The following is a 17,902-nucleotide window of genomic DNA, read 5'->3' as shown; positions in this document are numbered from 1 at the left end:
TTAGACTTTTAAACTAATTCTGGCTAAAACAAGACTGGGGTCACAAGAAGACGACTCTGCCAATTGTCAGTAGGACTGTGAGTGACTTTAAAAAGTATCACTGGCACTCAGACCATACATAGAGGTCAAAAGGTCAAATTTTGAAACTCCACTTCGGAAAGGTTACTGACCCCTGTGCTGGGTTATTGTGACATTTTGTGAACTTTCCCTCATTTTTAACAGCTGAGTTCACAGTTAAGGTCAATATGTAGGCCCAGTCATGTAAACAGTCTTTTTCCGAACAAAAAAATATGTTATATTATGCATAATAACTCTAAGAACTAAAATTGCCAACTCCTAGGCAAGGCTCAAGTCTAATTTCCATGTGTAGCAAGTCACAAAGAAAAAAGTCAAATGTTCACATGCTCAGTGAAACCATGGTGAGTTCCTTGATCAAAGCTGAGAAATGTTCTGTTGCTTGGAGGTGCTGGTCTCAAGGGAAGACACATGGAGCTCAATAAGAACCTTCCAGTTAGGATGCACGTGGCTGGAAGTTTAGCAGATGTGTTTGTTTCTGAACTGAGGAAAAGAAATAGTTTTTCTGTTCATCTGTGGAACTCCTTGCCTCAGGATGGCATTGAGACCAAGAACTCAGACTCAGAAAAGGGGTTTGACAGTTAGGTGAGCAACAAGATTCGCCAGAGTGATCGTAATGAGTAACGTTACTGGAAAAGATGTGAGACCTCATGCTTCAGGACTGAAGCTGATGTCTGTTAGAGATCAGGATGAGGTTGAATGTTGGGCAGATCAGCTCACACCTGGTACTGCAAGATTCTTATGCCTTTCTCTGGATCACCTTGTACTGGCCGCTATTGGAGCTGGGGAGCTGGGCTAGATCCTTAGACTGATCCACTGTGGAAGGCTGATGTCCTGTAAAGCCCGGCCAACACCCCCGTTCTGCATACTCCCAGCTCATCCAAGCGCTCTGTACATTGTGCGTGGACTCCGGGGTGAGCAGTGGAGTCTCACTATCCCACGGTACCGCACGGGTAAATAACTGGGTGCATGTGCAGCGAATGTACAATGAACCTCCTTTGTGCAGCTTCCATAAGCCAAACGTGCCCATCAGGACATCAGCTTTCCACAGTGGATCAGTCCCAGGATCTAGCCCAGCTCCCCAGCTCCAATAGCGGCCAGTACAAGGTGATCCAGAGAAAGGCATAAGAATCTTGCAGTACCAGGTGCGAGCTGATCTGCCCAACATTCATCCTCATCCTGATCTCTTAGCAGAGATCAGCTTCTGTCCTGAAGCATGAGGTCTCACATCGCTTCCAATGCAATAGCCTCTTGAGTTACGCAAGGGCTGTGTTCCCACGCATCTTTGCATAACTTGAATTTTGCGTAAGGCAGGGGGGCAGGGGACAGGCTTTTTCCCCAGCAGGACGCACGTTCTGTAGCCGGAGAAGCAGCAGGTGCACCTGGAGCTCCTGTTGAAAGGTGAGTCCTGGGTTGGGGGGGCAGCTGGGGAGGGTTAAGCCTGGAGGTGGGTTGGAGCTGTGGGGGCTAAGCCTGGGTGGTTTAGAGCTGCAGGGGGATGGGGGAATGGAGTTGAACCAGGGCCGAGCGGTGGGGGGATGGACTGGGGCTGGGGGCGGGGGGAGGTTGAATGGGGCAGGAGTGGTGAGCCAGAGTCGTGCGTGAGGGGGAATGAGCTGGGCTGCAGTGGGGTTGAACTGGGGGTTGAACCAGGGCTGCATGGGCCGGGTGGTGGAAGCGGGGCTGCGAGGATCTGGTGGGAGTTGAGCCAGGGCCAGGGGGAGCAGGATTTTGAATTGCGCTTAACTCGCATTAATGTAAGTTAAGCGCCACTGGAAATCACGCATTTCCAAGGTTTACTGTAATTTTATTCATTCTGATGGCTCTGGAGATTCTTGTTGATCACATAACTGTCAGAGCCATTTTCTGAGTCTGAGTTCTTGGCCTGCGTTTGTATTGGAAAGCTGGGGTGGTGCAATGTTGTGATGGCTTGAGCAAAATCTTTGGTGTTCTCCACAGTACTTATGTTTGTTTAACATAAGAAATTAAATTGCCTCTGTGTGAGCATGTACGTGAGACACACACATATACTCCTTACAGTAAATATGCCCATATGTCTTAAGGCCAGAATGTCATCTCGTCTGACACATCTCCCTGACCACTGGATTCACCCTGTATTGAACCCAATAACTTGTGTTTGGCTAAAGCATGCGGTCCCAAAAGCCATGTGGAGACAATCCCCCACTTCCCTGAAGAATTTGTTCCCATGGTTAATCACCTCACTGTTAAAAATTTCAGAGGGGTAGTCAAAACAATAAGGAGCCCTGTTTCACCTTAAAGGCTAGCAAATTTATTTGGGCATAAGCTTTTAGGTCCTGGAACCCACTTGGTCAGATGCACCCGCCCATGACAGCTTGTGTCCAAATGAATTTATTAATCTTTAAGGTGCTACCAGACTCCTAGCCGTTTATGCTATTTAAAATGTGGCCCTTTTTTTTTTTTTTCTTAATTTGAGTTTGTCTGGCTTCCACTTCCAGCCTTGGTCCTTGTTCAGCCTTCCTGTGCTAGAGTAAAGAGCCTTTAGTGCCAGTATTTTCTCCCCAGGAAGATACTTACATGCTGTATCAAGCCATCTCTTGATCTTCTGTTTGATCAGCTAAGCCAAATGAGCTCTTTAAATCTCTTACTGTAAAGAGACTCGGGATAGTGCTTGCTGTCATGCAGTGAGAGAGAGAATCTTAGGGTTGGGGGGAGACCTCAGGAGGTCATCAAGTCCAACCCCTGCTCAAAGCAGGACTCATCCCCGATAGATCATCCCAGCCAGGACTTTGTCAAACTAAGACTTAAAAACCTCTGGAGATGGAGATTCCACTACCTCGCTAGGTAATGCAGTCCAGTGCCTCACCACCCTCCTGGTGATCTGTGGCAGATAACAGGCTCCCTGCTCACAAAGACTACCAGCTTGTGGTCTTACCTGGCTCAAGTGCAGACCTGTACGGTCACCAAAACAGCTGGCTGTTGGTCGGTGTAATGTTAGTGCCTGGGGAAACAGGTGGGATTTCTGCTCCTTGAAGGAGCAGGGAGGGAGAGCATTTTATACATTCTGCAGGATGCTGTTCTAGATCGAGGGATGACATGGATGGAGGTGCAAACGGAAATAAAGGGAGGGCTGCAGAGTCAAGGAGATAGGCAGGGGAAATGGCAAGACTCGGTCACAAACAAGGAGCTTTGGAACAGAGCAGGACAAGAACCAATGGACGGTCAAATCAAGAGAAGAAAGTGGGAGTGGATAGGCCACGCTCTCAGGAAACGGTCATCCAGCACCGTCCGTCAAGCTCTCCCCTTGAACCCACCAGGAAAAGGCAAATGAGGAAGACCTCGGAGAGTATGGAGACGATCTACCGAGACTGGGGTGTCTTCTGTGTTGTGTCCACTCTGAAAACACGTACATTCCTTGTCGCCCTCCCGTCTGCTGAGTTTCCTCCCGCTGTGAAGAGGGAGAGCCTGAGGCCGAAGGACGACAACTGGGGTACTTCTGGGGTCAGCTGGAAACTTTATCCTGAGACAGAATGAAGTGGAAGAGACTTGTAGATGACCTGTGCTCCACCCAGAGTACAAGAGTTTGAAGAAAGAAGTAGGAACAGATAAGGGCAGAGCTAGTGGCATTGAATGCAGTTATCTAAAATGGGCTGACTTTTCTCTCTTCTTCACTACTGAGGTTGTCGGCTGACACCTTAAATCTTTTATAGCCATGAAACCTCTGCTTTCCTTGGGCTACCAGTTCACCTGCTGGTGTTTCCAGTGGAACTGACTCCCTTTCTTCCTCTCTCTGGTTTGTCTGCAATCTTGCTGGGTAGTGTAACCAGGCAATTGAAGCGCTCTATAGTCACTGAGCTACGTGTCGACAGAAAGGTGTCATTCTTTTACTAAGGGCCTCAAGTAATTTTGCTCTTTTAACATTCATCCTTCGTGTCACGGTTTCGTTTGTAGATTTGGTGATCCAGATAATTATTAACATTCTTCAGTAACACCCAAAACTCCAGTCTTTTGCATCGTCTTGCAGTGGCCTTTTTATGTGTCCAGCTCTAAAAATTCAATGAGAGTATTGACCATCGATTGTACTTCAGCCGTCTGGTGTGGATATGCCGGTTTAACTTTTGACAACACAAAAGTCTTTGGATGTTTCTGAATACAGTATTACCAGTTGTATTCTTCTCTTGGTTCCTTTATCATGTCTTCTGTCCAATGAAATGAGATGCCCGGGATAGGGGCATCCCTATCCCTTGCTCCCCCTTGTTCCATTCCCTTCTTCCACTGCTTGACTTTCCAGATATAAGTACTTGCTACCTTGTCCAGAACCACGTTTACTTACACTACATGTGCACATCCTTAATGGGACCTGAGCATTTGCGCTCCAGACTTTATCAGACTTTTCCTTAAGTGCAGACCACATCTTAGTCTTGCCTGCGAAGGTTGTGGAATCCATATCACTGGATATTTTAAGAGCACAATAAACAAGCACCTCTAAGGGATGTTCTCAGTGATACTTAATCTTCCCATGAGTGCAGGGGACTGGACAGGATGATCTCTTGATGTCGTTTCCAGTCCTACAATTCTATGAATAGAAGAAGGAGCTGGTAGGTCACCCTATCTGGGTTGAAGTAACATACACTGGAATTGAGACCAAGTGTTTTGGTGGAGCAGGCACGATGACAAAGTATCTGGCATTTCTAGGCTGACCGTGAGCACCTGAACATCAAGCCCTTCTCTATTTCTAGCTGCTGTGGGTGTCCTCTGTGTTGTGTCCACATGTCCATTTCCTCTTGCCCTCGTGTCTGCTGAATTTCTCTCAGCTGCAAACAAGGAGAACCAGCACCATGTACCCCCCCAGCACTTTGTGCACCACCAGTGGGCCTCAAGCCCCATTTTAGGAACCGCCGCATTAGACAGGAATAATTTGTTTCAGTGGGGAGAGCTCACTCGACACCCGGGACAGTCACAGAGCACCGACAGATTTATTAAGTCTCCCTTTGAGCAGTCTTCATGCCTGGACGTCCATTATTAGGGTGTTGCTATATTAGGTCTAGCACTGAAGCCATCTGCTGGTACAAGTTGGACAGCCAAAGGCCCAGATGCTTGGCTGTGAAAAGACATTCTCTAGCTTTGGCATCCAGAGATCGGCTCTTCTTTCCTGGCTTTGCTAGCAGATCTGCCTGTTGGCCTGGGTGAGCTTGCTGTCGCAACGCATTGTCCTCTTTGATGTCCTTTTCCTTTGCTTGCAAGGCATTTGCTTCCAGTTATCTGCTTAAAAATACATTGCCCATATATGGCTTAAAAGGGGTGTTTCACCAGACATAAATACGGTTTCTTATTGAGTGTGTGTGCCTGCTGGCATGTTGCCTACATGCCGATACTTATCCTCCTGGCTTTTTTGTGCCAGCTGCAGTGAAACTTACTATGCCAACTTGAAAGCAATCTACTTGGATTTAACTTACTTTGTAGATGCTTCCAAGATTACTACACTTCGGGAAGGAGAGAGTTTTAATGATTGGTACCTTGTAAACTTTTGCAGAGATCAGACACATAATTATAATACTAATCCATGGCACAGTGTCACTCCTTTCGGTAGACTAGAAAGCCCATCCTTTAAAGCTTGCATCATTCACGGGTGTCATCCATACTTCATGTTGCTGCGAGAATGATGATCTCAGCTTTTGATGTGCTGGGAGCAAACACATGGCAGCTTTGTAGTAGAAGTAAAGATGCTTTATAAAGTGGGGGGAAGGAGTCATTTGTGCCCAGATGGAGAAGGCTTGTAAATAGGAAAAGACAGGGGATATGCAGTATGCCCTGTCTGCACTTTAAAAAGAACCCTCCCTCTGAAACGTTAGCAGAGCTAATGATTGACTATTATTTTAAGCGGATTATCTAATCTGCAGCACAAAGGACAAGAAGGGGAAAAAACAAATGAAGACTCAGCGTGTAATTAGTACAGATTGTTGGAAATACCCTCTGGACAGTTTGGACTGATTATAAGCAGAAACAGATTTTTGGATTTTATATGAAAAATGTCTTTGCAAACCAACAAGGCTGCTTCGCAGCATAAGCAGTTGCATTCTATGGGCTGCCTGACAACGCTGAAGGTTTACAAGCATGAAGATGGGGATAGCTACAGAGTGCAGATGTGAAAGTAGGAAAGCTAATAAGTAGTCTATATCTGGTTATTTTACGGGGGTGAAGTCCAGTGTTCCCTGCAAGATGAGGGCGTGGTTGGCCACCCAGGAGAGAGTCAGGTGCTACCCAGCTGATTACCAGAGCACCCCAGCCAGCAGGGTGTGTTTCTGTGATGGTGCACATCAGCACATACATTGGTGCGCAGAACAAAATTTATTCCATTCATGGATGGAAAAGATTACCGGGAACGCTGGTGCATATCGACTGTTTTTAAAGTGATTTCCTTGACATGGACTGTTTTAGATACTGCAGGTTTCCAGTACAGGCTTGCTTAGCATAAACTATCATAGACAGCTCTGTATATGCCCGTACTAATGTAAGGTCAACAATCCAGATCAATATGATATCCTTCTTGGCCTCTCTTGAGAGCCATTACACGAATTGAGCTTATTAGAGAAATGGGTTATTCTGGATTCCTTCTTTTGATTTCATTTGTGATGTTTCTTTTTAAAGAGTAACAGAGAGGTAGCTGTGTTAGCCTGTACTCCAACTAAACGAAACAGCAGTCATGTAGCGCTTTAAAGACTAACAAAAAGATTTATTCGGTGATGAGCTTTCGTGGGACACACCTACTTCATCTGAACACACCTACATTCATACTTCAACATTTCTGCTGTTTTGTTTTTAAAGAGCTATGCCTCAAATTAGTTATTTGGTCTTCCAAGTGCCACACCCATCCTGTCCCCAGCTGTTTGTCTTAGTGGGGAATTAGATGTTATGACACCACATGCTTCTTGGAAGTTGAGCAAAATGGGCTCTGGGAGCAAATACACACTTACAAGAATGCTGTTCGTACAAAAATTAACACTTAGCCATCACACCTTAAGTCAGGAAAATCTGGCAATAAAACAGGGGCAAAAGTCAGCCACAACATCAGTCAGCCACAGATAAACCCAAAGAGGGAAACAGCGCAAAGTCCATTTAAAACACAAGCTCCATCCGAACACAGACGTTCCAAAGTAACTGGGCAGTACTAGGAGTTTGTCACAACAATCCCTTCACACAGTTGTACTTTGTCTTCCAGGAGCTTTTCAAGATAATTGCCCATGGCGCTGAGATTCCTTCCTCTGGTTCCCTGAGAATCTGAGGCTGAATTTCACCCAGCCCCAGTGATTTGAATCCGTCGAACTTTCCTGAATATGTGTAACCTGTTTGTTCTATTCTGGCTTTTGTTCCTCTCCCCACACCCCATCATTGTTATTAATATGAATTGTGTTGAGCATCTGGTCACAATCACCCTGTTTAATGGCAAGTGAAGCAAAATAGACATTAAACACTTCAGCCTTCTTGGTGCCAATCCTTGCCAGTTAAGCTCGCCTTCCCCACTAAGGAGTGGACTTACATTTTCCTTGGTCTTTCTCTTGCTCCCAACATATGTATAGAAAGAACCTCTTCTTACTATCATTTATGTGCCTTGCTAGGTGTAAACCACTCTGTGTGTTAACCTTTCTGGTCTTGGTTCTACTTACTTTTGTATTCATCCATAGCAATCTATTCATGTTTCAACTTTTGGTAGAATTTGGTTTTGAGTTTCAGATAATTAAAGGGCACCTGATGCAGCTATGTTGGCATCTTACTATTTTTCTTTTTTGCATTAGGAAAGGTGCTCATACTCAGATACTCAGCCAGTTCCCTGTCCCACTTCCCCAGCCAATCTTATGGCACAAAAAAAGCACTGTTTCTAACTTTATCTCTTTGAGAAACTGCCCACTGTCCTTTTATCCCTTTGATTTCTTCCCCTGGCATTGCATGTACCAATTCTCTGAGTTTGTTAATGTCTCTCTTTTTTAAAATCCATTTTTTCTTTCAATTAAACCAAAGAAGAATCACGATATTTGGCAAAGGCAAGGACTGGACAGCAAGTGAAATTTCTATTTTGCAAGAAAATCCCCTATTTCAAAACTAATTTGGTCTAAATTGTAGCAAAACTATAGAATTTCAAAATTTCCTATGAAAACAAATTTTAATACAATCAGTTCAGGTCAATTGAAATGTTTTGTTTAGTTTAGATTCTGAACATGGTAAATTATAATACGAAAACTCAATTTACAAAGCCATTTCAAAACAAAAGCATCAAGAAATTTTGAGGAGTAAGGGGACTTGGAAGTTGCCCCAGCACTTTGAAGGACCAGTGGGTGCGCTGTGGCTAGACGCATGCTGGTACTTCCAAGTTTAAAACTTCAAAGTTGCCGCTGGGGGGAATTTGCTTAATGAAGTGCTGCCTATGCACGGCAGCACTTTATTAGTAAACTCCCAACACCCTAATTACCATCATTCCTTCGAAGGAAGGTGGTAGTGTAGACAAGCCCAATGTCTTCGAATAGCCCAGCAAGCAGTGGAAGTGGTGGTAATGTGCTAAACAATATTGACCTCCTGTGGTCTGACAGATTCTCTGCTTTAGCAGTGGTCAGGTCCCAGAGGTGCTGGATGAGAGTGTTTCAACCCATATTTTTGTTCATAGAAGTACCCAAGGTAGGACTATGGCTCTACATGAAAAAATAGCAAGAAAACAGCAATAAGAAGTCAATATTTTCCACCCTTAGCTAGATTACTGTAATGGAATAATGTATCAGCAGTGGTGTCATTTGATTATACCATAAAGTAGTCTGCAAAATAATCTAATTGCAAATTTATTAAATCAAACCATGTAATTATTCCTCTGAAAATAAGTCACAAATTAAGATGTGAGTTGCTGGTGTTTAAGCAGATACAGCCGTACGCCTGGTAAAGGGCACTGAAATATACTCGTTGCTTATGCCAGTGTAGTATTTCATGACTGAAAGCTGACCATAACCATTGCTACTGACCTTACAGAGATCACTGTTCATGTTGCAGTTTCCTATTACCAAACTTACCGGCACAGTTAGCAGAGATTTTTTCGTCTCATTTGTTAGCTTTAAGTTTTGCTTTGTTTGAATGTTCCTCAATAATTGACCAGGAAGCTGCAATTCTCTGTGGCAGGAAGAACCTACAGACGGGTAGCCATGTTCATCCGTATCTGCAAAATCAACAAGGAGTCCTGTGGCATGTAAAAAGACTAAATAAATCTGGGTACGTTGGTTAAGATATATAATCTGCGTTTCTGCTGTGGCAGTGATGTTTATAAGGTTGTTTTAATCTCTTGAAGTCTCTCTCTGGGGAGGGTGAGGGCTAATTTTGGCATTAGCTCCTGTGTGCTGTAGTCTGCCCAAGTGGTAATCCAAATGGAACCCATTTTAGGGGACTGATCCAATCCGTTGGCTGGATTGTGGGCCAGAATCTCAGCTGGTGTAAATCGGCAGGACTACATCACTGGTGGCGTGAACTGGGGCAGTGCCAAATCAGTGTGCCCAAGCCAATGGGGCTAACAGCCACTGGAGGCCTGGAGATGTGGGGACGGGGGCTGGCATCACACCTATGGAAGGGGTGGAGCTTAAGGTGAAAGAGGCGGGGCCTTACTGCCACCTGGAGCACTGTGCTCGGTCCTCTCCAGCCCTCAGATGTACAGGGGCTCAGCCTTTCAAAGGAGCCTGGAGCTCCCAGCCACCATGACCACTGCTACTTCAGCGCTGGTGGTGGCTGGGCACTCCAGGCCTCTTTGAAAGGCTGGGCCCCTGTTCCCACCTTATCTCCGTTGGTATGCCTGGCCCTAGAGATGGTTTAATTGGCTCCCGGTGGATAGTGCATCATGGGAGGCTTGGCCCCAAGTGCAAAGGTGGAGGGAAAAGACAACAACAAAACAAAACAAGAGGAAAGGCCATGTCTCCTTCATAGTGAGGGCCTGATCCTCCAGTGGGGCAAAGTACCTCTCGCTCTGGGAGGCTTTTGTCAAGGCTGGCTAAACACGACGTTGTTTTGCTTCTCTAGACCAGGATTGCGAAATGGTCCCGTCCAGGTAGTTCTGTCTGACTTTATGTTGTTTTCTGCTCTCTCTCCACTGCAAGTCCAGCATCTAGGAGTGGCCGTTCAGGGGGACTTCACAGGCACCAGCAGGGGATATGCCCTTTCACCCGGCAGCGGGCTGTTCCGAGCAGAGAGAACACTGCTATGCAGCGCGCTCAGAGATCCAGATGCTTTTCTTTCTCAGGGGGCATTTGGCTAGAGAAGAGCCCTTCCCCCTCGGTTGAGTGGGAGGTGGTTAGGCTGGAGGTTCCTTTCTTACAACACTGCGTCCTGCTTTGCCTCTGGTCATTGACACGATTATGCAGACAATGTCATAGGCACAGGAAAGGTGCCACAGAGGGTGTATTTTACAGCTAGAGAAGAGAAGGGGTGAAATTCACCCTGGTGGAAGGCCTGAGCACCATTTCCGTCCTGCTTGACTCCCCAAATAGGGCATAGGTGGTGCATCAGAGGTATGCTGGACTTCTGCTTTGAACTAGCCTGACTGGGATTTCTTTGCTGCCTCTGCAAACGTGTGCAGGGTGGGAGCCAGGCACAATTTGTTTTTAAACAAAGCCAAGCTGCTTTTCTTTGGAAACAGCTCCAGTGACACACACACGCTCTTCCCAGTTCCAGCAGGGGTGAACATTCTTGGGCCTCGGCTCGTACATTTGGAAAGTACGGTACAAACATGGAAGGATGGATGCTTCGAACGCCCTGTGGTGGGAAGAAGAAAGGAAATTAAAGATCTTTCATGTGACAGGCTCGCACTGGGGGATGCCCAGCAGTGGCCCAGCTCTTCTCCCGTTTGCATCTGTAGTGACACCCCGCCCCCCTCCCCCCCACCAAAATCCAGTGAGAACAAACCAATCCAGGCACTGAGTGGTGATGGGGACCCTGCCCATTGCACGCCTGGCTGCTTCGGCAGATGTTGCGTTAATGTTGCCAAACATGCTGTCAAAAAGCTCTGCCCGACTGGGCCTGGCTTGAGAGCAACATCTGTTCTGCAGGTTTTCAATGGGTGACCTCCGCCCTTGTGCTGATAACTCATTCAAGGTCCACCCACCACTTAGGTCCCCTGTAAACCTTAGCTGGGGATTTGAGCAGAGAGTGACTCTGTGCTGGCCTTATGCACGGGGTGGATTTCACCCATCGTGAGCCTCCTGCGCTGTCACTAACTTTGGGGAGTTTTCCATGGGGGAAGGATGATTTTGTGTTTGCCAAACCAGAGCAGGACTCAGCGGGTGTGTGTTAGGTTCCTGCATGACATTGGCCAAGTCACTTAATCTCTTTGTACTTCTTCCCCATCTGAAAATTGGAGTTTATACATTTTCTAGGGATTTGTACAGCACCAAGCACAGTGGGGCTTTGAGTCCAGTCAGGGCTTTGAAGCCATCTCTTAAAAATTTCTAACCCTGTGCTTCCCAACCTTTTCAGTAACACAGCACACTTCAATGAGGCAAACAATTCCATGGCACACTCCCTTTTTCAGTGGACTCAATTGCTCCTAAACCAGCCCAGCCAGCCCATGGAGCTGAGTTGCAGCATTTAAACTGTGTCCCAGCTCCAACAGACTTCTGCCCTTCCTCCCTCCTTGCCTTGGGGGCTGGGGCTGGGGCTGGGGCTCCCCGCCCACCCATTTGGGCCAGGAAGCAACATTTCAGCTGCCTCCCAGCACGAATGGGCTTCTGCAGGATCGGCATTTTCTTTTGCAGCAGCTCTGCAAAGAGCCTCCCACAGGGAGAAATTGACCAACCCTGTGCCAGTTGGGACTCAGCAAGGTTGGCACAGGGTCATCAGTTCCCTCCACCGTCACCCCACTGCCCCGGTGGTGGTTCTTTGCAGAGCTGCTGCGAGGGGAAATTGACAAACCCCACCACCACCTGGGACTCAGGCAGCCTTGTGCTTGAGCTCCAGCTGGCATGGAGTTGTCAGTTCCTGCCTCCCTGCTCCCACCACCTTGACTCTACAAAGAGCCAAGAGGGGAAGCAGAAGAAATTTCATGGCAGACTTGGACAGTTCTCATGGCATGGCAGTCTGTTGTGGCACATGGTTGAAAACCAGTGATCTAATCCATACATACAGTCAGGCCAGGTGTGGGTCCACTGTGCTCAGTAACAATTTGTCTCTTTCTCCTTTTCAGAGCTGGCTTACGATTTGGATACGGATGATGTGCCCTCAAATAAACAACTTCTGAATCAGCAAACCAATGATGATACAGCGGCTCACAACCTGGGAGCAGGAAATACCCCACGGAAACGTGTTCCTCTCACTGCTGTTTTCCTGGCAGTCTTCCTTATGTGGGCCCACTGACTTTGTGCAGTAGCCACAACCAATCTTCCCAGGAATCAACTTCTTCCCTTCTTTTTTCTTTCTGGAGGCAACCTTCTGCAGAGCTCTCCTCATCTCAATAGATGCCCAAAGATTGAAGTGAATGACTTGCAATTGTTCTGTAAAATCCAAGGGTACCATTACCACAAAGGGTTGGTTCGTAGTGAATTTTAGCGTTAGTGAATCAACGTTGTGCTTTTAAAATTAATTTGAAACGGCAATGCTATGTTACGTTCCTCTCAGTTTACAGAGGCTGAATTTTCATTCCTGTTAAGCAGAAATCCATGTTTTCTCTTGACTTAATTTAACCTGCATGGACTAGAGTAGCGCCTAAGGGTTATTGAGTATTATCACCAAAGAGCAACTCCCCCTCCCACTCCTCCCATGTCTAACTTTCCCCAAGCCCAGGTTTTGTCTGTAGTTTGAGTAGCTTTGGCACCAATCCCAAATTGAATACTCATCTCTGGGTCCATAATGAAGAGGCCATGGGGAAGGTGTGTGAGAAACAGGCTTCAAGGCTGAAAAGGGAAAGGCAATTAAGGGAGAGAAGGGAACCACTGGCCCAAGTGATGAAATTTCAGAAATTCTCCTCTCCCCAGTTCTGATTCTGCTACCTGTGAAGTCAATAAGAAAATTTGCTTGGATTTTATGGACAGCAAGAGGGGACCCTAAACATTTAGTGCTGGACTGTGACAATGTATTCACACAAGGGATTAAGAACTGACCTTCCACCTTGCAAGGCTATTGCATCTTGTGTCTGGTGACCCAAGTGGAGGTGCTATTTTATCTACTACCCACCAGAGCAGGTGGGCAGGAAGTGGGTGGAGCCAACAGACCCACCAGCAAGGGAAAACAGGGAGCTGGCGACTGGTAGTGGAACTGTGCATAAGAGGTGACCTGTTGCCTCCTGGGGCAACTCCTGGGCTAAGCTTAACAACAACTAAATTGCCCGAGAATAAAAGATGAGTAAATCGAAGCAGCTCTGCTGACAGCAGGCTGCTTTGGGAGATACTCACTTTCCTTATAACTTGGAATGCGCCACTGTCCTGTCTCCCAGGAGTCTGCATTGGCAATGGCAGTACATGCTCACAGGAGTACTTTTGGGGTTAGAGGGCACAACATTGGCATGTGTTTCAGGCAGTTCTGTTGCTCACTTCCCATGAATCCAAACAGTTCCCAGGGAGCCAGTCAGGCTCCAAATTCCGGGTCAGCTGGACCTGGAGCATGTGCCCTGACATGCTCCCGGAACGGAGCATCCTCTTCCTCTGGAAAGGTGCAGACGCAGCTCCAGACAAAGGACAGAAAGGGTGCTGTGCTGTACTGTTGCAGGTCTCAATAACACTCCTCCAACACATTGCATGGGTTAAAAGCCAGGGTTGGCGGGAGACGCATACCGAACAATAAGACCCTTATTTCAAACATTCTTTTGCCTGTTATTTTTGTTAAAACAATAGTCCCTCTTTCACACATTTCAAGCATAGGGAAATCTTAAATTGGAAACTGGACCCAGCTGCCTTGGTTGGTGGTCTTCAGAGCACAGTGGACAGCAGAGACATTTGGGCTAGAACCTGATGACATTTTTGGGTTGGGAATGAGGAAAATTTGTCTTGGGTCCCAGCCGAAATGGGCTGAGTATTTCAGTCCTAGCTCTGTGTTACAGGTGTGCTTTAAATATTGTGTGTCTCAGAGCTTAAATGCTTGGAAGAGTGACTAAGTGTATTTCTGAAAACTGAACTGCAAAGATCTTTTAAAAGGCTTGATTCAAAAGGTGAATAATAGCCAGCTGTTGCTTTAAATGAATGGAGCTGATTGGGATATAAAACCAGTGTGACCTTGCTGACCACAATGGAATTATTCCTTATTTATACCGGGAGGTAGGAGTGTCAGGTTATCACCAGTCTCATGGCTTCTCTGCCTGGATAGTGCTTGTGCTACAGAAGATCTAGTCTGTCCTGAACTGGTGGGTTCCCTTGCTCAGGACTGAGATTTCTTCCTCATCTCCTTTTACTGGTGGTCCTGGGTTCCTCTTCAGCTTAGGGGGCTTTGAAAACTAGTCCTCAGGACAGCAGGAGTCAAGCCGTTTTCTTTCCTTTTCCAGTATAGCCTTTCAGTTCCTTGCAAGCTTTCTTGGTAAGGCGATCTGGATGCCCACCGCCTCTCTTGCGTGAGTGCAGGAGGAGGCTGGTTGAGATCAAGTTCAACCATCTTTGACTACCTGGCACATTTCTTTCTTCTCCTTTCAGTTGCACACATTTTTTACTCCTCTCATTCCCTCAAGGATGAAATTCATCCCCACGGGGGCTAATTTCACCCCTTTGTGAGCCACACTAGAACCCCTCCTTTGCTTTTAACGCTCAGTTTCTCTCTGGCTCAGAGCTCCATGCAGGGTCGCCTCAGCAGGCCTCATTAGCGCTTGCTGATACTAGCTGATGGTTTCTGCTGTTCACGGTAGCCCAAATAGCAAAGGCCGCTCAGCTGCCCCTGCACGTCTGAAAGGGAGTACCTCTCAAAAGAGTATTGATATTAAAGAGCTGCTGGTCTCCTGAACACTTGGGTATGTTTATACTTACCGGGAGAGCGACCCAGTCAGGGTTGATCTGCTGGGGTTTGATTTAGCACGGCCTAGTGGGGATGCACTTAACTGAAGCATCTGAGCTTGACAGTTGACCCTGGTACTCTTCGTTCTTGTGAGGAGTAAGGGAGGGCGACGGGAGAGTTTCTTCCGTTGACTGCTGTCGGTGAGGGTGGCCTGACAAGCAGATTTTAGATACACCAACTCCAGCGACGCAATTGTCATAGCTGGAACTGCACATCTAGGATTGACTTTCAGGTCTAGTGTAGACCTGGCCTTAGAGTATGGATGCCACACCCCCAGCCAGAAGGGGTAGAACTAGCAGCAAAGGTGGGGACGCACCGCAATTCTTATCAGTGTTGTGTCTGCTGCCTCCTCTTCCCAGAGCATTTCCGCCGTGCAGTGAAAGGCTCCAGCAGGGGTAGCTTCCAGAGCCCTTCCATGCTGTCTCCTCAGGGTCAGGCGTGACTACTCGCCCCAGTGAGTGTGGTGTCTGCCTGCTCGTAGGGTGTGACTATGTGCCACCACCAGCATAGACAAGCTCAGGGTGGGGTCCTTGTCTCCTGAATGAGAGATATCTGGGCTGTCTGGTCACAGCCTGGCCTGGGGAAGAAACAAGGATCCTGGACTCTGCCTTGAACGCACACCAAATACTGTTTGGCCTTTACTTCTCAGAGCTGTGTCAGAAGCTCATCTAGTTCTAGGAACAAGCACCAGGGTTACCTTTTCCCCTTCGTGCCCTCCTGCTTGTTTGGTTTGCAATCCATCCTCCTCAGGCTCATCCCAGAGAACAAATTTCCCCCAGTTGCCACGAGCACTCCTATGAAGGCCCCGATCCCGCACGCGAACCTGCACAGACACACCTTGGGGCTGCACAGAGTTCCCAAACTCAGTGGAGCCTTGTGAAGGGCCCTCAGCCCTGGGTTCTGATGTACAGGAGCGGATTAAACACCGCTGCTGGACTCAGCTGCCCTGTAAGCACAGCCCCAAGGCAGGGCCACAGAAAGCCCCTTGCCACAGGGAGGGCCCTGGGACTCGGGGTGTGTCAGGGCCTGCGACAGCCATGGTTGCACTGAGGGGTTAATTTGCTACAGCCTTTTTCAAGGGGAGCGTACCTACGCCCCACCCTTTCCTGCCCCCCGACTGCTGAGCTGCTCTCCAGAGGGAGCGGGTGGGTAGCAAAGCCTGGCTGGCAGTTCTGTCCGGCACTTCCTACGGCTTGGCCATGGTGCGAAGGGAAGGAAGTTCCTCCTCCCTTCACCCACCCTACGCCGCAAACCACCACCGAGGACATTTTTCAGCCATGCTCCTGTTGGCTCCAGCCCTGAGCGGGGAGAGAGGAACCGGCCATTTTCAGCTGTTCTTTCTAAACTGCTTTGATTCTTAACCCTCTTGCTGCCCGGCGCCCTTCTACCCCAGCTCTGTCTCACCTTGGACAGCTACTGAACCCCCTGGGAGAAGCCCTCAGGCCACCAGTGGGCAGTGCCCCTCTCTCCCTGCTCCCCCGCCCCCTCCAAGCACTCCTTTCGGCTTTGGGAGACTGGAACTGGGCCAGTCTGCTGGGCTGGAGACTGGGCTGGAGCCGTCCAGCTGGGGAATGATGTGAGCGTGTCCCAGCGTGGGGTCGTCTCCTGGGCTTTTCTGCCCTCACTGCAGTGCTGCTTTTTGCCTAGGTGAGTCATAAGGCAGCATGATGGGCAACATCAGCTACTTCCAGGATGAGACGCAAGCATGACGTGTCGCTTGGTAAAATGGTTCCAACTGGACCATTCTCTGTAGTCCATAATGCCTGGCTAGGAACCCCAATCTGCACTGATACAATGTGGTAGTGACCCTTGTTGGCAGAAAGTCTCTTCTCTAGCATGGTGACAGGTATCAGAGCGGTAGCCGTGTTAGTCTGTATCTTCGAGAACAACAAGAAGTCCTGTGGCACCTTATAGACTAACAGATATTTTGGAGCATAAGCTTTCGGGGGCAAAGACCCACTTCAACGAAAGCTTATGCTCCAAAATATCTGTTAGTCTATACGGTGCCACAGGACTTCTTATTCTCTAGCATGTTGGTTCTGTTTTCCTTAGTATGGACGTGCTGTTAAGGAAAGCCGTCTTTTCTGCAACCTTGTGCTGCTAACAGTTCACAAAATCCCCTCCTTGAATCCTGTAGCTACCGAGTTTCTCAAACGACCCCTGAGAACCTTTGCGGGGCTGTTAAATTCTGCCTTGTGGCGGTTTTGCGAGTGTATGCGTTTGAAGAAGGCTTTTGGAATGTTTCTTGCGGATTTTTCTCTTCTGGAGCAGCCAAAACAGGCTGTTTTGTTGAATGTTTGCAGCAAAGGTGACACTGGTGGCAGGAGCCAGGCTGGGCTGTGAGTTATGCAGTCTCCCCCACCGGCCCTGGCTGCCTGGCGAATGTGTTGCTTGCCTGACTATGAATGGACGGGTACACTTGTGTGTGTGCAACGCAACTGTCATTCCTCTCCAGTCTTTGCTGTTGATGCTAAGATTCCCGACAAAGGTGCAAATGATGGCATTTTTTTTTTTTGGTCCAGTAAGAACTGCATTGAGAGCACCGGGTCTTCATTGGTGCCCTGCACTGTGTAATATAAATAATACTACAATAAAGCGACTAAACAGCCAGCAGTGGGTCATGTTTGGTTACTAGCAACTTGGTCTGAATCCATTGTTTGTGACTGCGTCTTTAGCAATAGAGTACAGAGTCCTCAAACTGGTTTTGGGCCCCAAAGTTCTGGTGTTTGTCTCTAACACGCATAAATACAAACCCTGCCGCTGAGCTCACAATTTTAACAAGCAGAAGATAATCTTTGTTGTTTGTTTTTCTTTTGTTAAAAGTTCTGCACTCATATAACCCAGTTCCCAGGCATTGCAGCCA

The 17,902-nt window shown here is 47.6% G+C and overlaps 1 protein-coding gene across 1 annotated transcript in view; it reads left to right on the top strand.

Annotated features, from left to right (window-relative positions):
• GPC3 (glypican 3) overlaps positions 1-17,650 on the top strand; it is a 262,973-nt gene extending 245,323 nt beyond the window's left edge. Inside the window, exon 8 of the mRNA XM_075008006.1 lies at positions 12,254-17,650. Within this exon, the coding sequence (XP_074864107.1) occupies positions 12,254-12,423 (170 nt within the window). The 3' untranslated portion in view covers positions 12,424-17,650. The remainder of the gene's footprint in view (positions 1-12,253) is intronic.
• The last annotated feature ends 252 nt before the right edge of the window (positions 17,651-17,902 follow it).

This window comes from Carettochelys insculpta, chromosome 13 (assembly GCF_033958435.1).
Source record: "Carettochelys insculpta isolate YL-2023 chromosome 13, ASM3395843v1, whole genome shotgun sequence".
Taxonomy (NCBI): domain Eukaryota; kingdom Metazoa; phylum Chordata; order Testudines; family Carettochelyidae; genus Carettochelys; species Carettochelys insculpta.
Note: the sequence above shows the minus strand (reverse complement) of the source record. Positions and strands in the feature narration are given on the sequence as shown.